A 27,533-nucleotide genomic window follows, 5' to 3' on the forward strand; every position below is an offset into this window, starting at 1 on the left:
CTAACAGTTTTGTAGGTGTGATTATGCTTGGTTAATCCGCGATGGGGGGTCACTGCCTACTTGGTTATCTTGACCCTGCTTGGTTAATTCGCGATGGGGGGGTCACTAGTGGTTCTGCTTGGTTAATCCGTGATGGGGGACCATATTATTTATGGATCGTGCTTCGTTACTCCGCGATGGACGATCCTTATGGCCATACATACTTAGGGGTGATCATGCTTGGTTAATCCGCAATGGGTGATCACTGCCTAATAGATTCGTGGGAGTGACTATACTTGGTTAATCCGCAATGGGGGGTCACTACCCACATGGTTACTCAGGGGTGGCTTTACTTGGTTAATTTGCTATGGGGGGGCCACTTCCTGTTTGGTTACTTATGTAGGCTTCGGTCGAACTGCGTACATCTAGCCCTAGTTTTTAATGTATATATGAACAATGGTTTTTTAGAATCTTGTGATTTGAACTAGAAAAATCGTTGGATGTCTAGGTGACTCCTTCGGAGTTTCCAGTGACTTAACTATGATTTCGTAAAAATATGATTCTATATTCGAGGTTTATAAACGGTGACCGATCATCTTTCTTTTATTGAATATCACATACTTGTATTATTGTCACTCACCCGAGCTTCGCAGTTTATCTGAGTTCTGGTTGGCCAGTGCATCATTCCCCTGATGTAGGCATTGATTATACATGTGATAAATTTGGGTAGACTACGAGAAATGCTAGATATTTGGATTCCGTTGACTAGTCCGGAATCCTTGCTCTTGTTCATTTCCATAAGGTTAGTCTAGAACCCTAGATTCAAGTGAATGGGAATTACCCACAATAGACCTTGTGAATACAAATTAGAATTACCATGTTATTATTCATAATCCAAGTAGGGAATTATATAGAGTTCCTTGGTTAAATTCGTGAATTGATATGTTATCGCATTGTTTGATTAACGTAATTAAATGCTAAGATCGTGCATCTTTGATTCATGAATTGATTAATTGACAGGATTGTGGAATGATGCTGGATATGAGTGTTGTTATTATGATTATTTTAGTTGATCAATGTTTCTACAGAATAATATTGTGCATTGTTAATTCTTTAAGATGTCACACGCTATGAATTGTGATTTTATGTGGGAAACATGATGATTTATGTGATGGATGAAGTGGAAATTAATTGTCATGTGGGATTGTTATGTTGGATATCATTGTTATTATTATGATTAGACTTGTTGATAAATATGGATAGAAAATATGATTGTGCTTCGTCGTTTGTTCTTTGAAATATTGCATGATATGCATTGTGATATATTGTTGGGACATAACGATTTATGTGATGAATATTCGAGTGTAGTGAAATAATGAACTACGAATGGCTTGATCCCTATTTAGGGTACATAGGCAGTCTAACGAGGATGTTAGATGCAGCCATAAAGTCTACGAAGAATTATTGCTCAATTGGATCTTAAGTTGTGTTTTGCCATTTCCCGGAGGCAGAGTATGTTAGAAATACGGGTATTTAGTGACGTCACGTGTCGATCCTGGACGTATGTCGGGATCGGGGCGTGACACTAGGGGTGATTCTGCCTGGTTAATCTACATTGAGGGGTCGCTGCCTACTTGATCACATTGGATCCATATGTGATCCTGCCTAGTTAATCCTCATTAGGGGATCACACTATCGGATGGAAGCATATGATTCCACCTGGTTAATCCACATTAGGGAACCATATGCATTCTAAAGCGAGATTCAGTAAGTGGTCCAGTACCCTGCTTCACCTCGATTTTGTTGAGTGATCCGGAATCGTATACTATTCGAGACTTCCGGTGAGTTGTTATGAATTTATAAGGTATGGATATGATCGTTATTATTATGATCAAATTAATTGATTAATGTGGCTGGAGAATAGTATTGTGTTCCATTGGTTATTTGATATGTTACATGCTGTGAATTGCGGTATTCTGTTGAAAACCTAGTGATTTATATGATTGGTGAAATACAAATCTTGGTTGTCATTGGGTTTGCTATAAAGCCTTGAATTTAGTAATTCATGTTTGTCGAGTTCCAACAATTGTTTGAGAAATCTTATGTCTTTTTGCTAGAACGTTTTGTGATAAAAGTTGGAGTGGTGTGAGTGGTGAACTATGAATGGTTTGATCCTGTCTGAGGGTACAAAGGCAGTTTAACGAGGAGGTTATTTGCAACCATATAGTAAACGAAAAAAAAATACTACGCAATTCGTATCTTGAGTTGTGCTTTGTCCACATACCGGAGGCAGGGTATGTTAGATATACGGGTACTTGGTGATGTCACATGTCAATTCTGTACATATGTCAGGATCAAGGCGTGACACAATCTCTTGTTCAAATCAAGCTTTGTCATTGAATTATTTCATCTTTTCTCTTTAGACTAACGAGTTTGTCCCACTGGGTACCTTACTCAAGTTTTTGGGGAGACTATACTCCTATATTAATCCCTACTTAGAGACTTGCGTATGCATTGTATGTGTCTGACGAGAAGATATCATCAACTACTTTCACATTTGCCAGAAGACCTAATGCAACTACTTCTTTAGGTCTACACACTCAAGGAAAAGTGTTACATATCCAAATATTTTTAGTTTGTGTTTTTCACACGAATATTTATCTACCAAGTTGTTTCCTTCACTAGTTAACTAATACATATATTTAAATTGTATAAGAGAATCAAAGATAGATATCTGCTTGTACGAGACAAATTGTATAGTTTTCTCTTTATTTATATTTAGGGAAACATATGAGAATTCCATATATGAGGTGGGTTATTTTTTGGGAGTTTTAACGAAAAGCCCGCGGTACTGTTCACTTTAACGAAAAATCACATTTTTATACTAAAAAGTCAAACCTGATATTATTCACTTTACCCTTTATTTTGTCCTTATCGTTAAAACTCAAAGTTTTCAAGCCATTTTCATTAGTTTTCCTTTATTTTTTTACATCTCCACTTGGGAGACATTTTAGGGTTCCTTATGGTGCAATTTACAATCATTAGAGGTTAGTCGTTATGGTGATTATTCATCAATCTAAATTAGAGAAGTATGAAACTATATAGGACCATAGACTATGCATGTGTGTCTAATATAGCATGCAGGTGGCAATATCTTGTGGTGTTAGAAGTGCTTACTCATCAATCTATAAGGATGTTAATCATTTGGGCAAGATTCTCTCTAGAATGCCTACTCTACCAAGCTTCCAAATGTTCTAATAAAATGATAGCAAATGCGTTTAAGATGTCAATGCAGATGTAAGCGGCCAAGTAAGGGAAGGAGAAGAACCAAAAGGAAGGACACCGCCAGCAGGAAGTTCTCTCTTCTCATATTACTCCTCCATTATCCAGTTCGTGTAGATTAGAGCACTTCCACTGTAGGCAATAACCCTGTGGATAGGCTCCAAATTAAATCCAATCCCCCTCCCAAATCCCTCCAGCGCACATTGGACAATTGGGCTAAGGAGAGCTCAAGCAACAAGTTAGGCAAAAATACAAGGCCCGAGAGCCTGAATGGATGTGACGTTAGCCACGTCTTAAAATGGCTTTTGAGCTACATTCATGGTATTTTGTAAAGCTCATATATAGGAAATACAAATACAAACACAACTCTAGTGGATGTAACCGATTTTGTTAAGATATGGCTTACACTTTAATTTGTGAATAGCATTTATTTGTGGATCTCGATGTGACATAAAAACATCTCATATTTATTTATTTTTATTTAACCATTGCTACAACGAAACCTCATATTTACTTTTAAATTAAAAACTATTTTAATACACCTTATTTGTATACCTAAACTACCCCCTCACCCACACACCCCACATACCCACTCGCCCCACACACCTATACCAAAATAAATATCAAGACACCGAAGTTTCCCGGAAATTCTCAAAGTCCTCGTGTTTCACCTCATGTTTTGTTAGTTTGTATTGATTCTCAATATGGTCCGGACAAAAAAATTATATTAATCCCGATATAAAGCTAATTATATTACTATTTATTGCCTTTATGAATTTTGTTCTACGCTAGAGGGTGAAAGTTGCTTTTGAAAGTTTGAAGAAAAATAATCGTATAACACATTGAAATTAATTTGAGGTGAATTAAAATTTGAGGTGTTTTAAAATTTGAAATTAATTTGAGGTGTATTAAAAAAATTTATTTTATTTTAAAACCTTATGGGCCTAAACAGTTATTTTATATTACGGTATATAAGTCGTTTAATGATAAATTTTGAGGGTTAATAAACTCACTCTATTGTCTTATCTCTCAATCCACTTTTTAGTAAAAATTTTGGTACCACTTTTACCCCTTTTGAAAATAACATCCAAGAACCAAAGCAAAAAAGAAAAAGAAAAAAAAATGATTCTCTTCTCTATACACCAGCTCCGTGCAACTATCCCAATTCCATCAAATAGATATTTTCTTCATTTTCTATTCCTCTAGTTTAATCATAGATAATAGTTATTCACAAAATCGGGAAGGGAGGCCTTTAGCTGTGAGTTGAGGCTTATTAGGAAGATGGGATTTTTATAGGTTGTGTCAACGATGTGGCCTTGGTGGTGAGTAAAAGGGTGGAGACTGTGTCAACAATGTCGAGGGTGTTGTGAATAAGAGTAAATTATATCTATAGTTCCTTAACTTTAACTCAATTAGAGCAATGATCTCTCAACTCATCAAAACGTGCAGCTATGGTCCCTCAACTAAAAATCCATTACCATTGGTCCCTCAATTTTAATTCAACTGGAGAAATGATCCCTTACTTTAACCCAATTATAGCAATGGTCCTTCCAACATAACTTGTTTTGACAAAATTTTTGACGTAGTTGACGAAAATGACCATAATTACACACTTTGATGAGGTAAGAGACCCTAATTGTATAAATGGTCATTCCAACATAACTTATTTTGACAAAATTTTGACGAAAATTGATGAAAATGACTATAGCTACACATTTTGATAAGTTGAGGAACCAATGGTAATGAATTTTTAGTTGAAGGACCATTGCTCCAAATTGATTAAAGTTAAGGAACCATTGTTACAATTTACTCTATTGTAGATGAAGACGTTGAATACTCAGCTGAGACTTAAGAAACTAAAAAAAAAGATGGTGAGAGTGCAACAACCTGAGCCGTGACTAGTGCTAGCGCCTGCTGGTGTGTCATTCCAAAGGGTCCTTACAATGATTCATAAATCACAACCATAAGAAACCAATATAAATAAGGTACTAAGCAGACTGGTCAGGATGTACAATTTGCATATGCATATGCATATGTTTGGAGTACCCTTATCCAATTTGCCTAACGTGAATCAATTCTCAGAACCCCGAACCATTGGCAGATTCCCCTTCCCCCGCCAAAAGGGTAAAAAGGGGAAAAAGTTACTTAATTTAGAATCTCAAATCCTCTACCTTGACTTGCCGCCATTTAAAACAGACTCAATCTATCTAAAACTCAGTGCTTTTTTTTTTCTCAATTGATTTTTTAATTAATTTTTCTAGAGTACCTAATTTCTCCTTAGCTTTTCTCTCTGTGTGAGAGCTTTTCTTTGTGTGTGAGTTCTTCCAATTTCAGGTTCCAATCTAGTCGCCGACTTTAGCTTCGGCCAAGGTTGGTGGCAGTCCCTTTCATATTAATCTTCCTATTTCCCCATTTGCTTCTCAACCCTTATGCTTCCATTTTAACCGTTCATTGCCCCAACCGGAAAATCTCCTTTTCCGATCCCCTTTTCTTCTCCCCATTGCCTTTTCCCCTCCATGTATCCACTATTTCCCTATTCTTCCTCTCCCACTTGTGTTCAGCCTTTTTCAATTTCACTTTCTACCTAATCTGCTTCCACCTTGTTCCGCCTTATTCAACGACTTTCTTAGAAGGTGCGTAGACCTTCAGTTTGGGTGTTTGCACCATCACCTTCCACCAATATGTCAGTCTCGGCACTATTGTCAGTGGTTCCACTAACTTCATCCCTGGTTTTCTACCATTGGTGGCAGTGGATTGGTTCTTTGTGGGGTTTGATTGAGGACGACAACTTCTCTTTTTGTTGTTGGGGCTTAGTTGGGTTTCACCTCTGGCATAGGATGGGAAGCTAGTTTGTGGTAGCCGGGGCATGCTTTGGCATCGGCGGGGGAATCAGGCCCTAAGGTTTGGTCTGTGCTTTTCTTTTAGGGTCAACCCTCAAGTTGGGTTGTTTTGTTATTGTCTTGGAGGCTCATCCTTTGTTTGTTTTTCTTATGTTTATGGATCTTTGTTTATGTAGGTAAGTATTGCTAAAGAAATTTACTTTTCATCCAAAAAAAAAAAGAGATATTAATCGAAATAAGATTAAAAAAAAAAAGGAACTTTTCAAAAACTCCCAGCTCCCTAAGACTTACACCAACCCTTGAAGTAAAACTCAAATTTTAGATTCTAAACTTAACTCAACTTGCTCCAACCTTTGGGGCAAACATGAGTTTTAATCCAAAATTCATATCTAGGGCAAATTTAGGCTATGATTCCCCCTTGACTTAGTGGGGCTAGCCCACCATATATGTGTATTTTTTTTAGTTTTATATTAATAACTTCATTGAATCCAACGGCTAAAATCTAATATGATCAAATTTAACGGTAAGAAAAAAGACTTAACAGTCCAAATTTAAAAATAACGGCTAAAGTAATAAAAAAAAATTCTTTTATATGTTTCATATTCTTTCATAGTGTTCCATAAGTTTCATGGTGTTGGTTTAGTGATCTTTTAATATTTATCATAATCTAAATATTTTAAGGTTAAAATGTCTATAAAACTAAATTAGGATCGTCTACATAATTTTTTTTAAAGTTCCTGTACGAAAAAATTATCTAGAATTCATTCTTTAATAATTTCAGGCTAAAAATTTAACCTAGAAGGATTAGGAAGAAAAATTGTTTATGGGTTAAAACCTAAATTTTCTGGTTTAAAAACCCAAGGATTTGAGATGATCTATTTAATAAACAAGCAATGGTAAATGGAGAAAATATTTAAAAGGTGGAGGAAGGGCGTTGCGTTAGGTCTGGAGAGAGGGAATGACGGAGAGTTACAATCAGTTGGAGATCTGGAAACTGATAGATTTTGAAATTCTAATCGAAATAAAAATCGGGAAAGGAGGCCTTGACAGTGAGTGAAGGCTCAACTAGGTTTATTAGAGGTTATTTTAGGAATAATATTGGGTGGAAAAATTACGTTTCAAATTTTTAACTTTTTGTGCCGGGTGGGATTATAATGTGGGTGGAGAAATATGTGGGGAAACATGTGGGTGCACTCCAAATTTTCATGTCAAATGTATTCAACAATATGTGAGTGCTAATAAAACAACCTTTATTTAAAAATATTATTATTTGCACTCCAAAAAAGTCATCTTCTACTCCTTCCAATTAAATTTTCTCTTATGTTTTATAAATTTGTACAACATGATGACATATTTTAAATTGCCAATAACAACTTCCTATTTTATTAGTTAATTGTTTGAATTGTGATAGTCATGCTTTGTTAATTATTTAAAGGATATGAGGAGGTGGACCGTGTCCAAGGACATGGATGACACCAAACCGTGTCGTTGGGTTCTGGGTAGAGCGGGTTGCTTTAGAGGCTCAGTGGCTCGGCAGCTCAGTAGCTCAGCTCAACGGCGCAGTTATAGGCCGTGGCTCAAATGGCTAGAAGTTGTGGCTCATGCAAATTTAGCCTGTTTAGGATAGAAAACCCCTAATCTTTTCTTGCTTGTTTTTTTTAGTGATGTTATTCCTACCCCAATGTCTTATTATTCCACCCACCTTTTAATGAATTTTTTAATTACAAATTTGTCCATTTGGAAAAAGATTGATAAGGACATTATTTATCTTGTTTTGCTTAATTTAAAAAAAAAAAAGGTTGGGCGTGGGAGACGACTTGTCTCCCTTAAACCCTAACTCATATTTTCATCTCCTTTCATTTAGAGAAAGTAAAAAAAATACCAATGGACTTAGGAGATGATTTTTTAATTAAATAGGTGGAAGATGACACTTCTACGGAAGAGGTAGAAGATCATGTTTCCATTGAAAAGGTAGAAGAATAATTTGTGTGTAGGTCATTTGAATTTGTCCATCGTATTTTTAAATTTGTCGTTGTCAAATTCTTTTGAATTTGGATACCTCTGTCATTTCCATTTTAATTTGTAGACCTTAATAGTTTTCATTTACATATTATTTGTTATATTTTTTAAGAGACAATTTTATAATTTCATATGTATGTATATATTAAGGGTTATTTTGGGAATAATAGTGGGTGGGGAAACAACATTTTCATTTTTTAACTTTTAAGGTGGGTGGGATTATAACGTGGGTAGAAAAATAAGACAATGGGGTGAGTCTAGTAGCTCTTTTTTTTTCTTTCACAATTATCAATTCACAAAATAGTATGCATATAAAATAATGTGAACATAATTTAAGCAGAATGTATAACTCGGAATGCGACATAAAAGGATCTAGGCCGTTCATTGGTTGTAGCATTAGCGTTAGATAATCCATATTATTTAAGAAATTTCAAGTTAACAAAATAAAAAGGTAAATTACCCCTTTCATACCTCAGGTTTGGGGTTTATTTCAATTCCTTACAACATTTTCAAAACATTTCACTTTCATACCTTAGGTACTATCCATCTGCCACTCCCTCCAAAACTTGCACACGTGGATATCCATCTGTCATGTCAGGCCACTCCCTCCAAAACTTGCACACGTGGCCAAAAGTTCAAATTTCAAATTTCCCGCCTTTTTAAAAAAAAAAAAATTATGAACAATTGCATCAGACGCTGAAATGCATCGGATGCAATCCAAAATGTAGATTGAATTGAACCTGGGGAAAAAATGCAATCCAATATCCAAATAAGCAACTAAATTAGCAATATATTTCACAAGAGTTCAACTGAAAATAACAACCATGTTCCATATATTGGCAACTAAGGCTAACATCTAGGAGTTCAACTGGAAATAACAATTCGAAACCCTAACAAGCTAGCATGTTCCCAAAAGGATATCAAACCAGTAGCAAAATAACAGTTCCTAATAAGCTACAAATCCAATTGGGAGCAAAATAACAATTCCTAGCTAAGCAAAAAAACAGTTCTTCGCTACTGCCAACATTCACAAAAAATTCCAGCCACTAGCAAAAAATTCCAGCATCCAAGAACCTAGTTTGTTCTTGTATATCAACACTTTTCACTTTCTTGGTTGCCTTGTCTTTCTCTTCTTCACTCCTCCATCTGTTTGAACATCTGAATTACCTCCTCAAACTGTGCTTGATGCCTACATCCAATATCCAAATCAACAACAATATAGGCCAAAGAATGTCCACATCTAATACATACAAAAGCATCCCTAAGTTATCACAATATAGGCCACAAATTCATTTAATTTACAAACCCTAACTAAATAAAACAAGTGAAACAGTGCTTACCTTAGGTTTCCTTCCCCTCTTCCTTGGTACACCACCTGGATTACTAGATGCTCCATGTGCATAATCTAATGCCTAAAACAAATTAAAGGATTTCAGGATTAACAAAGTCTTAAATCAACTTAGAAGTCATATAACTTTGTACAAGGTTATATGTCACCTTTTGTCTTGTAGGAAGATGCATGTGATAAGTCATGGTATTGTGACCCTCTTTTTTACAATTTCCATATTTGAGGGTCTCTTGGCCATTCCTTGAGAGTTGTTGTGGCTGTGGAATATCTCCACTTCTGTTAGTGGCTTCACTTTGTCTAGGATTAGCTTCTCTCTCCATTTCTGCAGCTTCTTTGTTTATCTTCTTCTTGGGTCTTCCAGGTTGTCTAGTATATAGAAGAGGTTGGATAGGTGGATTTTCAGTGACTTCCCACATCGACACCCATTCATAGGCTGGATCAAGTGTCCATATATTTCCAAGTACATAACTTTGGAATAATAAACATCCACATAGTCTTCTGGCTTTTCCCTCTTGTAATTAATGGTAATAATGGTATGGTTGCATGGAATACTGGTAAGGTCATATCTCCAACATGAACATGTACGTTCAATCAAGTTAACAACATATTGGTCACCTCCTCCAGCATCCACTTGGAATTTAGTCTCACCAAACCATTGAGTAGTGCATCGACCACTCTCCATTTTTGCATCCTCCAATTTCTTCTTAATCTTAGGGCACAAATCTCCAGGTTGTCTCACCATAATGTCTCTTCTCATTTGAATCCTTCTCATTAACATGGTATGAATAATCTGAAGCATGGTTACAATTGGCTTGGACATTGCCTTCATTATCACAGCATTGAAACTTTCACGCAAGTTGTTCAGTAACATTTCACACTTGGTTTGCGTTTGAAAATGAGACCTACTCCAGTGAATGGCAGGTCTCTTCATGAGCCAATCATATGCATCTTTGTTTAACAATCTAAGCTCTTCCATGGTTCTTTTAAAGTGTGGAATTGTAGTGGTCTTGGCAACGGCCCATAAAGCATCCTTCAATGCCTTACCCTTAAACTGTTCTCTATAGTTTGTGTACAAATGGCGAACACAAAACCTATGGTGATAATCGGGAAAAACCGTAAAGAATGCAGGAATTAAACCCTTCTGCTTGTCACTTATGAATGTCCAACCATGCTGATCTACAATCCTAATATCCTCCACTAGAATCTCTAATAACTAAATCCATGAATCTTTGTTCTCCATCTCGACAACTGCATAAGCTATCACCCAAGTTTCATCATTGGGATCTATCCCCACAGCAACCAACAATTTACTCTCATGCTGAGACTTCAAATGACAACCATCTAAACCAATCAAGGATCTGCAGCCATGCTTGAAACCTTCCTTGCATGCACCCAAACACATATAAAACCTTTGAAACCTTCATTCATCTAACTTAATATTCACAGTGCTCCTCGGGTTTGTCTTTTTAATTTCCTCAACAAAATCCCACAATCTTGTGTATTGATCAACATGCTTACCCTCAATAATCTTCATAGCAGCAGACATAGCTCTATAAGCTTTCATCTTAAAGCAACCGTGATTCCATTCAGCTTCAATGGTGTCCATAAAAGACTTAACAGGCCATGTTGGATTAAGTTGGATCCTTTCCAAGTATTGCTCAGTAAGCCAAGACTGTTTCATATTCCTATTCTTCCGTAATCTATCACATGTGTGATGATCTAAAATCTTCTTTATTTGCATATTGTTTGAATTGCACATTTTCCCACACTTGACAAACCACGGACAACCTTCTTTGCACACTGCATCAACCTTGAACTTCTCATTTCGGGGAAAATGGACATCTCCATACCCATTTATCATAGAGTGCATAACTAATGCCTTTCTGAACTGTGTAGCATCCTCAAATATCAACCCTAACGACAAGTGTGGGTTCTTCATGTCAGTTCTCTCATTAAACTCAGGATAACGCTCACTATTGCTACCACCACTGTCTTCATCTTCATGCACACTGTGAAGGCCATTCGAATTATAATCCGGCTCACCAACAACATCTACATCAATCTCTTTTTGAAATCCTTCCCTTTGTTACTGAGATCTCTCCCTTGATTGAGGGTTCTTTTGCTCCCTAATGCCAGCCAACATTGCATCCTCATGTGCATCCACATGATCATCTACAAACTTCATAAATTGTAAGTGAACTTCATCAACAGGAAATTCTTTTTCTATGAAGTCACCATCATTATCATCATCATCATCATCATCATCTTCATCATCTTCTTCTTCATCATCTCCTTCATCTTCATCATCACCCACATCAGTTATTCCTTCATCCACCCCTTCATCAGCCACTTCTTCATCAGCTGCCCTTTCATCAGGCACTCTTTCACCCACTACTCAATCACCCTTTTCATGAGGCACTCATTCAACAGTTTGAGTCACACATTGGGAAGGCATACTACATTCATCACCAAGGCCACTGATTGGATATTCTATGGCTAGCTTGGCATTTCCTCTATTCACTTGCCCTGGCCTTTCCCTTATCCTCTTGCACTGGTCATCCTCATCACCATCAAGTTCTTCAATAACCACATAACTCTGAGCAACCAGTTCAAATGACTTCATAAACTTCATCTCTTGAGAGACACATTCTTCAGGTGTTATCTTCTCAATATACACATCAATCACAGTATGGTCTGACACAAATTTGCACATGTTGATAACATCTGAATCTGTCATCATAGGCTTCAGCCCATTTCGAATTTCCATCCCTAGGATCCTATACTGGTAACTCATGAACACATTTCCATATCCCAGTTCCTCAACCATACTGTCAACCTCGAGCATTGACATGAAATCTTTGTCACAGAAGTCAAAGAAATCCACATTTCCTCCAACATAGAAGTCTTCACTGAGTTGTCCACTATGATACATTTTGATTGTGAATAGTTCATTGTTCCTTGAAATTGCAGTAAAAAACCTTATTATAAACTGATGAAACCCAAATTTCAGCATATAAAATTCCTATTTTAAAGTGATGAAACCCAAAATTCAAGATCCAGGACCACAAAACAATTCACAGATAAAGGCACACCACAAATGACAATGTGCTGTCCCAGATAAAGGCATAGCTACATGCATTGATAAAGGCATAAATAAAGCATCACACACAAAAGGCACAGATAAAGCATAAACAAAGCACTGCCACACATACATAAGCCACAAGCTTTTTTCCAACATGATTAAACAAAGACAAAAGTCCTCCATTAATTGACAACACCAAACAGTTTTTAGTTCCCCATCATTTTCGAACAAACAAAGCAATTTAAAAATAGGAAATATAGATCCAAAATTACAAAGTACAAACAATTTAAGGTCCCCAACATTTTCGAACATTCTAACCATTTTTGAACAGTCAAAGTATTATCGAAGAACACAAAATAAAGAAACAAAAAAGCTTTAACCGTAGGTTGGGAATGGATCCAATGGATCCTCCTTCTTTTCCCTGCTCATTTTCTACCTTCGACTTTGAATCACTTGATTATCACTGCAATCGGGAGTTGGTTCTTGGTTGTGGATTGTGGGTCATGGGTTAAGGGTTGTTATGGGTAGTGCATATGACGGCAATAGGAACTATGGGTTTCGCGACAGAAATAAGGTTTCACGACGGAACTAGGGTTTCACCGGTGAGGCTAGGGTTATGAGAAACTTCAACCTTTTCAATTTTGGGTTTAGGAATGGTGTTCTCGATGATAATGGGGTTGTGTTGGTAACTGGAATGGGAATAGTGGGTTACAAATTCAAGATTTTTTTTCATTTTAAAATTGCCAAGTTGTCATTCCACGTGGCTCCACGTGGACAAAAAATTCCACGTGTGCAAGTTTTGGAAGGAGTGGGCTGACGTGTAATAGGGTCCACTAATGCCACGTCAGCATTTAACAGACCATTGGATGGAAAAACTAACGGAGGTACTATTTTGAAATAAAATAGTACCTGAGGTATGTAAGTGAAATGTTTTGAAGATGTTGTAAGGAATTGAAATAGACCCCAAACCTGAGGTATGAAAGTGTAGTCAATTTGGATTTTAGAGGATTTTAATAAACTCTTTTAGGTGATGGATTTCATATGATTATATAGACTTCTACAAAATCTATATGGATTTTAGTAGATTTGAGAAGATTCATATAACTGATTTCTATGGGTTTTGATAGACTTATGTAGCGCTTAATCTTGATTGTCAAATAGATCAAATGGTGATAAATGTGCCTAGGCCATAAATCTAATCAAATTGTCACAACAACCAATTTTCATCCACAACTTGTCCCCTCCCTCTTATGCTATTTTCGTCGAATATTTTCTGGGCAATTATATAGAGCATTCACACAAAGAAATGCCTCTTAGTTATATCTCTCATTCACATACATATATTGATTTCGAAAACCCGATAAGAATATATCGATACAACTAGATAGGAGAGAAATGAGAAATTACTAGTAGAAGCACATTCAATATCAGAAACACAGCACCAGTGGCAAACCAAGCGAGATCAACAACAAAACTTTCATATTTTTTACGCAAAAAAAAAAAAAAAAAAAAAAAAAGAAAGAAAGACCTCATACTCTTCACAAACAGTTTTTGAAATCAAATGAGAAAAACTCACAAACCATAATCTTCAGAAAAACCATCCGTGAAAGAAAAAAAAAAGGAAATTGACCACCTTAATAGATGCATACCAAGAAAGAGTGGTACCCAAGAACACAATGAAGAAGAAAGGTCCCATATTTTCAATTTGGTGCTTATATTAGCTTGGGGGAGAAAAGCCAATTTGAAGCTTGAAAAGAAATCCTACCGGTGGAGATGAGATTCTTTGTAGGCTTTGTTGTGCATAAAATTCACTCATAAATCCTACAAAATCCTTTACTTAAAGAAATCCTTCAAAATCTATAACATTTTGAATGCCTACAAATTTGAATGGGCTTTTTAAAATCTTAATCGATTACCTTCTAGATTTGAATGTATTCTTCAAAATCATCTAGAATTTTAAGTTGATTATTCTATGATTTCAAAGTTTTCTAAAATCCTCTTTTAAAACCTAATTAAATATATACATTCGGATTTTAAAGTCTATTAAAATCTTATCACATTTTCTAAAATATTATCGTTTTCCATTTGGCCATAATTTACATGCGGCCTTACAACAAAAGTAAAAGGTCGATTCTTACGTAATCCTTTATCCTGACAACGCAATCTACAAAGACTACAACCTACGTGGGCACTTTCATAATATTCCGTATGTGAAGCTTTCCGCGTGGCTGTGGTTCGATGGCCGTCTCAGTTTTAGCCATGCTGCCATGACTATCTAGACTATTCAGATGAGGTCGGTGTCCGTGTGGAGACATTACAGAGGATGTGATGAAGAGCTTGATAATAAGTGGCTGCAAAGAGATGAGGTGTACAAATGGTGGTTGTGCAAAGATACTACTCGAAACCGAGATGTTGTGAGAACGCTTACATCTGTACTAAGAGACAACAGTGATGATGATTTGTATAATTGAAACTAGAGTTTCGGATACGCACGTTTTCAAGTCCCTAGGTATGATTTCTCGACCACATGCAGACAGATAATTCTAGATGTTGCATGTGATTCTTACTATATAGTGAGCATCTCTGCTCACAAAGCGAGAAGCGTGATTGATCAAATTCGAGGGCGATTTTGTGAAGAAGCTCTTATGATATTAAAATTTATGTCTTCTCAAGCATGTTATGCTATTTTAAAATTTATCTATTCTGCAGCAGCAGATGCTCATCACAATAAGGGTTTGATGAGGACCATTGGACCACACTCTGCAGAGACAATTATATTAACGTTTTCTTTTGGAATAATACCTTCATCCCTTATCAAGAAATACATGTATTTTACTATTTATTTTTTTTAAAAACATTTTCCAATATTTAAAAAAAAAATTGAAATCTATAACATTTTAAAAGAGCATTACAGTATGTGATCCAATATTCTAATAAATAGAATGTTAAATTTATATCCATACATTCCAAGTTTGAAAATTTCTCTCTTAGAATTTATTATGATAATTTTGACTCTCTCTCTCTTAAAAAAATAGTTAAAAAAGGTAACAGATTAAAGTCGAAAGTTATTTAAACTAAAAGAAATAAGGAAAACTAATAAAAAATAGCTTGAAAACTTTGAGTTTTAACAATAAGGACAAAATAAAAGATAAAGTGAATAGTATCAGGATTAACTTTTTAGTGTAAAAATGTGGTTTTTCGTTAAAATGAACAGTACTGAGAGCTTTTCGTTAAAGTTCCCAAAGAAATAATGCTCATAGTTGAAAACCAACTTGACTAACCTATGTATCAGCTGCCGGGGCAGTAGGATTTTATTGGGGTATTTTTATATGGGTCCAAAGTAATTAAAAATTGGACTTACTTCAAAAGTCAAAAATCACTAAAAATTAGACATATTTCAAAAGTAAGTCTATAAAATTAAACCTATTGTTGTAGGCATAATTTACTGAACAATTATGGAGGCCTTAGAGAGAGAAGGGGTGCGGCAATAGAGAAGAATAGAGAGATGTGTAATTGTGGGTGTGTGTTATCTCACCCCATTGTGCCTTTATTTATAGTAGTAGGAAGGGTAAAACCTTTCCTTTTAGGATTACAACATTTAATAGGTAATCAAATCCTAATAGGAATATAAGATACATTCCCATATTTCCTAGGATTTACACAATCACATTCCTATTCTAAATATGACTGCAACACCCCCCCTTGAGTGTGTAAATACTCAAGTAAATGGCGCATCAAGTCTTCATTGATGAAGTAAGTACAGTTGATGAAGTCGTTGGCACAATGGGCAAATGCGAGTCTCAAATCAACGGAAGAATGCATAAAAAGTAAAACTCACAAAATCTCGCTATGGTAAAACCCAAGATGGGAGAAAAACCCATAGTCTAAGGAGAAAAGTGAGAAGTTGCATTAAGTCAAAACTATACGTCTTTTGGACGCAAGTATAAGAGCTCTCAAGGGTATGATCAGCCCAGGATGGGTGCCTCGTTAAAACCTAGTTAGGTAGTAAAAACCTAGTGGGAAAAATGCTCCTAATCGTAGGGAAAAAGAGTACATTAAGATCAATTGAGTCTACTTCTGGATACTCCCCATGAGTTTGACATAACTTCCAAATGAGAACTACAAGCATTGCATATGAGCAGTTAGGCATACCAATTCCTCAGACAAGCTTCTGGAAGGTTGACTTCGGCAGTGACAATGTGTAGAGGTCGGCAAGGTTGTCTGGGATTGGTTTGCAAGACTTCAATCTCCTGATGCTTTGCTGATGTAGATGTAGACGCAATATGTCTTGGTGTTGACTTCGTTGATGTATCATGGCTTGGTCGGGTTGATACATGTGGCATAATCTTCATGGATCATCATTGGGACTCAACGATGGATGAAAATATAACAAGTACTTCGAATATGCTCAACAAGAACTCCTAACCATGTCTCACTTGTGGCATAGTGAAGTAAGGTGAGTCTTGGAACGATTCGAAGATTTCACAACTAGGGTCATATCGTGGACCTCCAAGATATTGCGATATCCCTAACGGTAAAGACATAACCATTTATGGATTTTGCCTTGTGCGGGTTTGATAAGTAACCAGCATCAGCATAACAAATAATGCAAGCATCATTTCGAGGATCAAGGGGGTTAGATCCGCTCAAGATGCGTTGGGATTTGCCCACGTAATACCTTCAGGGTACGTCTTTAATACCAATTCAGTGGTTGCGTGTAGGCGCGGTGCTGCATCTTTACCAAGATCAACAGCGAATGAGATGTCCTGTCTAAATACAATGAGCTAAGTACAACGAAGCGCAAAGTTGAACTTTTAGATATGGAATTTCGGATTCCATAGACTCTTCAAGACTCTCATTTGCATATAACGTATGGACGATCATGGGTATACTCAAAGGTGACACATTCTGGGTGTAGTTCAACTGGTAGATCAAAATACCGTCAGAACAATGCTTCAACTTCAGGTCAAGGCATAAAGGAGTTTTCCTAAGATCTTTCATCTCAAATTCCATCTTCAGGTGCGAGGCAGTTTTCTCAAGCTCTTCCAGAGTCTTAGATTCGTGTTAACGACATAAACTGTAACTCTAGCAATTTGGAATAAGACTTCATAGTTTAACACGCAATGGCATAATTCATATCCTTGACTGATCAAATAATCACTTAGACGGGTATACCACATCCAACGGATTTTTCAATCCATAAGTGAACGCCTCAAAACGAGTTAAGAGGGTGTTTCGTGGTTTGGAACTATTTGAACCAGTCCATGTAATTCTTCGGGAACTTACACGTAAATCTCCGTATTTATATCCTATGGAGAAATACTAACCACATTTCATAATGATGCTATCAATCAGAAGACGTTTTGAGAAAAACCTTGCGCCGTAAGGCGTGCATCATATCACACTATTTCATTCATCTCATAACGTTTCCTTTCCCACTTGTAACTCAACAGGGTTACCTTGGGCAGTGTAGGAACGACAGGTCCAATACACACTTTGGTAAGGAATTTGACCTGGATTGTAACTTTAGTTGTCCAATCAGTTCTACGTTGTCACTTAATCAACGGAACACGGTTCAATATCGTCGCTTTTCATTTATGTCGGTAGCTACCATATAAGTGAAAACATCATCGATGATAATCTCATTTCAATTCCATTTTCTCATCCAAACTAGTATACTGGACCAAGAACTTCAAGTCTCAAGAGTAATCTCATGAGATGGAAATGATTTGAGACAGCGATCGAGTTTAGATTCATTGTTGTGCCGTGTCTTCCTCTTCTAAGGAAGTGAATCCTACAAACCGAATGATATGTCGTGATCTAGGCCAAGACATATTGATTGGCTATCCGCCGGTGTACCAGACCGTCCAACATGGGCGTCCAAACCGTCCAACATGGGTGGCACACCCTCCAGGGATGTTGACTCGACGTCCGTTAAGTACGTCTATCCTTGCAGGTATGTTTGCAGCTGGTATATGTTATCGTCACTTTAGCTAGATTAGAGGAATGCGTTTAGAGCAACATTCTGAAATCTAGAATTCGTCGCACTTGCTTATCACACTTGTGCGGTATGGGGATCGAGATGAGACATAGTGGGCAACGTCCATGCAAATTCACGCTGTTCTACAATAACGTTGACGTTCTTATCTCCTCCTAACGGTGGGAAGACTGTCTCATTAAAGTGACAACCCGCAAATAAGCGGTAAAAAGATCATGTGCAAGGGCTCGAAGAGAGCTAGTGTGAAGGAGAATCATGATTGACAAAAGATACACATCCTTCTTTGAGGACCCATGGTGGTACGTTGCGGCGGCGCAACTTGGCACATGGAATGCGCACCCAAATGCGTAAATACGAAAGTCGTCAGGTTCGTACCCAGTAACCAACTGTAACGTCATATAGGTTGGGTGGCAATGGGCCTCAAGGCGGACCAACATAGCTGCGTGCAAGATTGCATAGCCCTAGGCAAAGACCGAAAACTTGGTACGTTTACCAAAATTTGGGCGATCATTTAAATTGCGCTTTATGATCGCTAGGCTAGGCTATTTGGGGTGAACATAGGAATGCGATGTTCAATTAAAAACCCAAAATGACATGCAATACTTTATCGAAAACCGTCGATATAAACTCTTTAGCATTATCCAGTCTTCCAGACCTCAAGGGATAAGTAGAGTGGTGAACCCTTAATCGGCCAAGAGGTGTAGCAGTAATGTGTGTGGATAAACATGTGACCGGTTTGTCGATTCATCAACCAAAACCATAAATATTTATATGGTCCGCATTTTGGTTGGATTAGTCCACATATATTCCTTTGAATCCACTGCGAAAATGGAGTCGTGTCGTATCTTTGCAAGAAATGATATAGAAAATCAATTTCCCTAATGAGCAGGATTGGCAAAGTGTGCTTGTAGGCACAAAATCCTTACTTCAGATAAGGAGATGCATTGTAGCATCATTGTTCAACCTAAGTGTCCCAAAAGGTCGTGCCAAAGCAAGTAAACTGCTCAATCACCAGGCTATAGGCCGGCCACATGTGGTGTATTCCTAGTTTGGGAGACAACCCATTGGCCCCAAATCAAAGCTTCAAGCTCATTTTTGGAGGTGGTGCAAAGATATTTCACTCTATTTTCTTCAGTGGTTTCATTTATGATCATTGTCATCTCGAATATCCTTAAAAACTCAACATCAGGAAGAATTTAAAGTCCTTTAAATGATAATTCAGTATCATTCATACAACGAGGAGCGTGCCAATGCTCTTAATCAGGTTAGATAGACCTGAAGTCGTTGTTAAAGTTGTGATTCAGGTGTAAAGTTAGTGTGCATAGTACGCATTCATCCAGACAACTAACTTTCCCACATTCCTACCTAATCACGTGTTTAATTGAATCGGTCACATGTATTAAGAAATATGATTCAATTAACTCATATTCGAGGACAATATCAATAAGATTATCCATAAGTAAAACATACACCAAACCTGAATCCAAGAACATGGAAAAATGTTCACCAAGTAAATTTACTAAGGGGATTCGGCCAATAAGGCCATCCATGTCGAAATTTTGCTATTCCAACGATATTCGGTGGAGCAAAATCAATCTCACATATTGACTACTAGAATGGTACTCCTCAACAACATTGGTAGGGGCACGAACAGGTGCATAACTAATGGTCTATTCCATCAAGACGGAAGTAGATTCTGCAGGGTTAAGGTTTGGGAATATTATCCCGTATTCTTGAAGTTTTAGGTCTTGGGTGCCAAGGATCACGCGTCAGGCATGATGCCGCACCTTGGCATGCCCTGATTCTACTATATGTTTGTTAAAACAAACTCAAAATTGGATTGTGAGAGAGTATGCCATTCAGTGTATCCTTACCGAAGCAGTGCATCACCATTTGGTAGGATTTGACCAAACTGGGTCCATACCTTTCTCTCACGTTTGTGGTAGTAATCAGATCCGAGAATTTGATAAACTTCCGCTATCTACACTGCTGCTTCAAGGGCGAGTTAGAAACAGGGAAGGACGAGAAAAGTATTCTCCAGTCAAAATTCGATCGGATTTATAAACTTCAGAATTGTACTCATTCATGGACGTAATCATGGTTTGCTTTGGGCAATATCTTTCATGATTAGACGGTCCGTAGAAGCGAGCCAAAGAGCCATGGAATCCTCGTTCGGGAGGTACTTCCATTTGTAATGCTTTGAGCATAAGTCTTTGAATGAAGATCATGGTAGAGGCTTATTCAGCTCTTCCATGTTATTGTTGGCTTCAATGATTTCTCAGCTTCTTAATAGTCATGTGGAGATTCACATCTTGTACCCCACATAAAGTGGTTTCTATTAGAAATGCCCAAATCAGGAAAATCAAACTTGTGACGGTTTGACAATTCATTGAATTTGAAGGAACAAGATTGTGATTGGTGCTATGGGAATGAATAATCCATAAGCATTAAAGTTAGAACATTCGAGTTCTAAGACATGGTTTTCATGAAAAACGTCGGGTTTTCATAGGTGTATTGGTTTATGAAAACTTCTGGTTTCAAAGGCACTAAATTCGAAACTACAGGTTCGATTTAGTTTATGAACATTTAGTTCATAAAAGAGAGGTTCCTGCAAGAAACTCAGAATGCAATATACTAACTTAGTGTAGTGGATTTGAGTTGTCTTCAGGAACTCAAGTGTGAGAGCTTCGTTACTACAGAAGTATGTGACGGTTTGAAGAAGAGAAATAAATTATTGAATCGTTAATGTCCAAAAGTGATCTTCAGGTCAATAATTTTGGATTCATTATCAGATTAATGGACTGCAGGTCACTTTTAATTAATTCAATAGATCGGGACCATTCGGGGTCGATCGTAGAAGTAAAATAATATTAAAATAATATTATTGGATCGAAAATAGAGCCCCAAAAATAATTGGGCTTAATGCCGGGGGTTAAGAGGCACGGGTTGGGTGCCTTAAGCATAAGACGAGGCCCAAATGTTCCTTTGATGGATGCTGCAGGCCATGGGTGAGGAATGGGAGACCCTAGTCGCAGCTGGGTTGTGTTTTGGGCCACAAGGGAGTGCACAGACAGGTCTAGCGCAAGCTGGCCTGTGGGTTGTCACGGGGATCCCAGCGAAGGCTGGTTGCGTGAAAGCAGCCCCATAATGACTGCAGGTCACATGCTTGGGTATGGGTGACGCAGTGACAAGCCCAGCATATGCTGGCTATATGTATGTGAGCCAGAGCAACAAAACCCAGCAACCAAAAAGGTTGCATCGTGTGTATGGGAGGACAACCCAGATAATTAGGCAGGTTGGATGGCTGCGGGCCAAGGCCAGTGTGCATAGGCTCAGGGCTGCAGGCCCTACCGAGGTAAAATCCAAGCCTAGGCCTGGTGATTATTTGCACAATGATGGTGCGGTGGTGTGCCGCACCATGTCCTAATTCCCCCATTTTTTTTTTCAAATCCTTTAGGGTTTAGAAAAACCCGAAACATGCTTATAATTTAATTGAATACTTTGACTCACAAATTCCACATAGCAATTATTGCGTAATGTATGAAACAAATATATATATTGACCAATATATGAACATATACAATATATATATATATATATATATATATATATATATATATATCGGAAGGTAAATATAAATGTAGGGGGTTCATGCATCATGGGGAATGTTTTCATGCTTCATGGGTCGTTTCAAATATCTTCCTTTATTTTAAGCGTACCTGAGTAGCAGAAAACAACAAAAGCTTTTGAATTTGTAGAAGATCCTTCTTGAAAGCCGGAATTCTCCAATGCGTTGTATTACGTTCAACACAGAAAAATTAAATTGAATCAATAGCATGTAGATCAATTTAATAAAATAATAAATTAATCATGAAAAGAATGATTAAAACGTAATACTCCCCAAATTGAAGATCAAACTCTCTTGTTAGCGTAGCGTTAAGAGCGTGCTGATAACATGTTCTAGGCATAATTTACTGAACAATTATGGAGGCCTTAGAGAGAGAGGGGGTGCGGCAATAGAGAAGAATAGAGAGATGTGTAATTGTGGGTTTGTGTTAACTCACCCCATTGTGCCTTTATTTATAGTAGTAGGAAGGGTAAAACTTTTCCCTTTAGGATTACAACATTTAATAGATAATCAAATCCTAATAGAAATATAAAATACATTCTCATATTTCCTAAGATTTACACAATCACATTCCTATTCTAAATAGAACTGCAACACCTATTTCAATTTTTCCATTTTATTTTGGAGTGACTTTGTCGAGGGAGCATTTTTTGCTCGTAGGCGTCAGTCGACATTTTGGCCTAGTTGGTAGCCACGTGTCAAAATGTAATTAAGTAACCCTTAGGCCAACAAATAAAAAAGAAGTTTTACTAAACTTCTTTTCTTTGCTGTGTCTTTATCGTATGCATCTTCAGCTTAGGAAGTCACACGAAACATCTAGGGTGCGTTTGTTGCGCCGGACTGTCTCGGACTGGACTAGCTGCCGGGACTAAGCTGGACTGGCTTAGACTGGACTAAGCTGGACTAACTTAGTGAAGCGTTTGGTGCAGTCTCGGACTAAGAAGCAGGATAAGAAAAACAGTACTGTTCACCAGATTTGTGTTTGCTTATACTAGGACTACAAATTTTTGCCATTGTGTAATAGAGTAATGCTACAAATCTCATGATATAGGTTAATTGGAGCATATTTTTACCATGTATATTATGAATCTTAAAAAAAATTGACAATTGTTTTGTTTCTATTACCTGCTAATAGAATTGGGTTTAATTTGCAAATGTAGCTTGATTTAAACTCTATCACCCAACAGAAGAAAAATAATAGTGGCCAATACATGCAACTTCAACAAATACAAGTACATAAGATCTCCATAATTTAGAAAATCCTAGTTAACATTAGTTAACATTAGCCAAAATAGATCTCCATAATTTACAAAATGGCTAGTTAACATAAGCCAAAATACTAGTGCAAAGCTAAGTTATAAGTCATAACATAAGATTGTATGATTAATAAAATACATCCATGTTAACGTTAATAAAATACATCCATGTTAACATTAGCCAAAATCCTCATCCGCTTGCGTTGTCGCTTAAAAGCCTTTGGACGAACACTTTCTTGAGTTCCAGTTTGATTGCCCTGAACACTCCCACATTTTTTGGTTTATCCAAAATAAGAGACAATGCATCAATTTGATCCATAGGAGAGAGACCCATTGCTTCAAGTTCATTAGCTATGTCAGTATGATCTGCAGTACCTTGAACTAAAGCTTCAGTTACCATTTGCATCCTTTTCCCACTTTCAACATAAAAATCTTTCAGTCCACTGATAATTGCCTCGGTTCCATCACTTGAACTTCCCACAGCTCTTTTTCTCTTTCTTTGGCTATTTTCAGATGGGGTGCTTTGTTGGCTTTGTTGGTTCATTGAAGAAACAAAATTATCACCTCTAATATCACTTTCACCAACATGATCATGACTTTGTTCCTCCACCATTTGAGCAGGGGTTTCGGCTACATTACCCGTAGCCCGATCTTTTTCAAATATATATGCAAATCTATCAAACAGTGGAAAAGGTTTGCTTCTCCATCCATCGGCTTCTTTATTTCTCTAAGATTATATCAACATAGCAAAACTAAAATTTAGCATGCGTAACAAATATAGCAGCAAGAATATAACTAATGCATAAATAAAATAGGATATGAACCTGCACATAAGTTTGCCATGCGTCATCACTGTCAACTTCAACGCACTTTTTGACATCATTCCATGCAAATCCACTTGTGTTTATCATGTCAACGACCATACTATATGTTTTTTTCCATTTCTTCAACTTGGACTCAATATGTGGATTTGCCTTTATATTTGAATGAGGACATAAAACATTGACAGCTTTTGCTATTTCAACCAAAGTACCTTGTTTGAAAGCACCGGTGTCACACCGTTGCTTCCGAGCAACAAAATCCTCAAGAACTCCTAGTAATACTTCTTCCTTAAATGCTTCCCATTTACGCCTTCTTCCTTTTGGCTCTTGAGTAGCATTCAAAAAATTTTCGTTATCCATACCTAAACAAAAAATATTTTAATGAAGGAAAATACCATACAAATAATCAATTTGCATAATATCCAATCAACTTGCATAATATCCAATCAACTTGCATAATATCCAATTAATTTGCATACCATCCAATCATTGTGCTAATATCTAACAAATGCATGATAAAAAGGAATACTAAAATAAAATGTTATCATTAACACATATAGCTAGTTCGGTTGCTGGTTCCTAATTGCTCTCCACTCATTATACATTTCCTGAGTCATATCATTCCTCATTGCAGTCCACTGGTCCGATGTTTGAACACTACCAACATATTCACCTTCTTCTGTATTTTGTCTATCTTCTATTATTGGCAAATTCTCCATTGGATCTACAGACATCTCTTGCCTAATAAGATTGTGTAGTAGGCAACAAGCGGTAATTATTCGACCTTGTGTCCTTATCGGATAGAAAGATGGACTCCTTAGTATCGACCACCTTCCTTTTAGCAAGCCAAAACAACGTTCAATTACATTCATTGCCTTAGAATGCTTCATGTTAAAATATTCTTCCTTATTAGAAGGTGTTCGTCCCTCCCATTCAGATAAATGATAAGGTATTCCTCTATAGGGTGCAAGGAATCCTTCACCATTTGTATAACCACCATCTACAAGGTAATAACAACCTAATGAAAAAAAAAAAACAGACCTTATTAGTGTTTTGTAGTTGACAAACAGAACTAAACCTAACTTACAAAGTTGAGACTAAGTAATAGTCTTACCCGCTGGTACCTTAAAACCATTAGGCCTACTAATTGCATCATGTAGCACTCTAGAGTCTGATGCGGAACCCTCCCACCCAGGAAACACATATATGAACTGCATATCTCCTGAACACACACCTAACACATTAGTTGCGACTCGACCCTTTCTTGTTCGGTATCTTGGTTTGTCAATTTCAGGTACATGCACATCAATGTGTGTTCCATACAATGCTCCCAAGCAATTCTTAAAAATAAAAAATAAAAAAGTTTTTGTTAATTTATACAAAGGGAATGAAGAGTTAAAGCTTAGGGAAAATGAAAAAAAATTCTCATCATACCTTAAAACATCGCCACCTAGGATCTGTAGAATCAATAGGCACAGGCTGGGGGACTTTTAGTAGGATACCTTGTAATCGCAAAATTCCTTGCAATACGCTATTGAAATACCTACTTATAGTCTCTCCCGACCTATAAAATCTACCGCCAACACTACGATTCTTAGTATGATGTGCTAATATTTGTAAAGTCATACACATCTGTTCCTCTACAGACACCAAACCATCAGTTTTTACCCTCCCATCTTGACGAAGTAAATCGCATAATATGCCAAAAGTCCTTCTATCCATTCTCAATTCGTTGACACATTCAGTATCAGTATTCCCTATTATACCATTCAGATAACACAAACTAATCTCTCGTCTAATAAGTGAACGGTTAGTCAATGTGGGTCGTTCAACATGTCTCTGTTTGCCACGTAGCATCATCACCACAAGAATCGTACAAATACAAATTGTCTCCAAATAAGACATCTCTAACAATAAGATCAATAAAAGCTTCCTTCGATCCATATCTATCCAAACAAAAAAAAAACAATAGTATGAGGATTGCTATCATTCCTAGGCATTGCATGTGAAGAGGGAAATTAAAGGACACCTGTAATGCAGTAGCCTTAGCCTTAGCCTTCTGTTTATGCTCCTCTTCTCTGCAACAAACAACCACAAAAAATTGCAATTCAGCATCAACCCCACACCATACAAAACATTCACATTGTAATATCATGGTACATACACACACACTCATGGACAAATGTGCAAAATACACATACATACTCACACTCACACTCACACTAACACACACACACGGACATACACACTCTCACACACTGACATAGACTCACACACACCCTGCATACATACATACACACACACACACACACACACACACACACACTGCACACACACACACACTGCATACATACACACACACACACACACACACTGCATACATACCGCATACATACACACACACACACACACTGCACACACTGCATACATACATACTCATACTCATACACACACTGCACACACACACACTGCATACACACACTGCACACACACACTGCATACATACACTGCACACACACACACTGCATACATACTCATACATACACTGCACACACACACTGCACACACTGCATACATACATACTCATACTCATACACACACTGCACACACACACTGCATACACACACTGCACACACACACACTGCATACATACACTGCACACACACACTGCATACATACACACACACACTGCACACACACACACACTGCATACATACCGCATACATACACACACACACACACTGCATACACACTCACACACACACTGCACACACACACACACTGCACACACACACACTGTGCATACATACCGCATACATACACACACACACACTGCATACATACCGCATACACACACACACACTGCACACTGCATACATACTGCATACATACACACACACACACACTGCACACACACACACACTGCATACACACACACACTGCACACACACTCACAGTCACACACACTCACACTCACACTTACACTCACACTCACACACACTCACACTCACACTTACACTCACACTCACACACTGCACACAGTCACACACACACACACACGGGGACAGAGTGCAACACACTCTTACCCTCACACACACACTCTGTTTTTATACTCACACACACACACATTGCATACATACATACATACACACACACACACACACACACTGCACACACACACACACTGCATACACACTCACACACACACTGCACACACACACACACACTGCATACACACACACACTGCACACACACTCACACTCACACACACTCACACACA

General features: G+C 37.4%; 1 protein-coding gene and 2 long non-coding RNA genes across 3 annotated transcripts; all 3 read right to left on the reverse strand.

Annotated features, from left to right (window-relative positions):
• Positions 1-9,291: 9,291 nt before the first annotated feature.
• On the reverse strand, positions 9,292-10,444 carry LOC139191732 (uncharacterized). The gene is made up of 4 exons (XM_070812737.1): positions 10,054-10,444; positions 9,618-9,901; positions 9,461-9,532; positions 9,292-9,309 (listed from the first exon to the last, which is right to left on the reverse strand). The coding sequence occupies exons 1-4, from the start codon at positions 10,442-10,444 to the stop codon at positions 9,292-9,294; spliced, it is 765 nt and encodes a 254-aa protein (XP_070668838.1).
• Positions 10,445-25,218: 14,774 nt separating this feature from the next.
• On the reverse strand, positions 25,219-25,446 carry LOC139190564 (uncharacterized). Its single transcript, XR_011574871.1, has 2 exons — positions 25,368-25,446; positions 25,219-25,271 (listed from the first exon to the last, which is right to left on the reverse strand). It is a non-coding gene; the product is annotated as an uncharacterized lncRNA (long non-coding RNA).
• A 117-nt stretch (positions 25,447-25,563) lies between these two features.
• On the reverse strand, positions 25,564-26,336 carry LOC139190567 (uncharacterized). The gene is made up of 3 exons (XR_011574874.1): positions 26,283-26,336; positions 25,688-26,199; positions 25,564-25,593 (listed from the first exon to the last, which is right to left on the reverse strand). It is a non-coding gene; the product is annotated as an uncharacterized lncRNA (long non-coding RNA).
• Positions 26,337-27,533: the final 1,197 nt, after the last annotated feature.

This window comes from Malus domestica, chromosome 02 (genome assembly GCF_042453785.1).
Source record: "Malus domestica chromosome 02, GDT2T_hap1".
NCBI classification, from domain to species: Eukaryota; Viridiplantae; Streptophyta; class Magnoliopsida; order Rosales; family Rosaceae; genus Malus; species Malus domestica.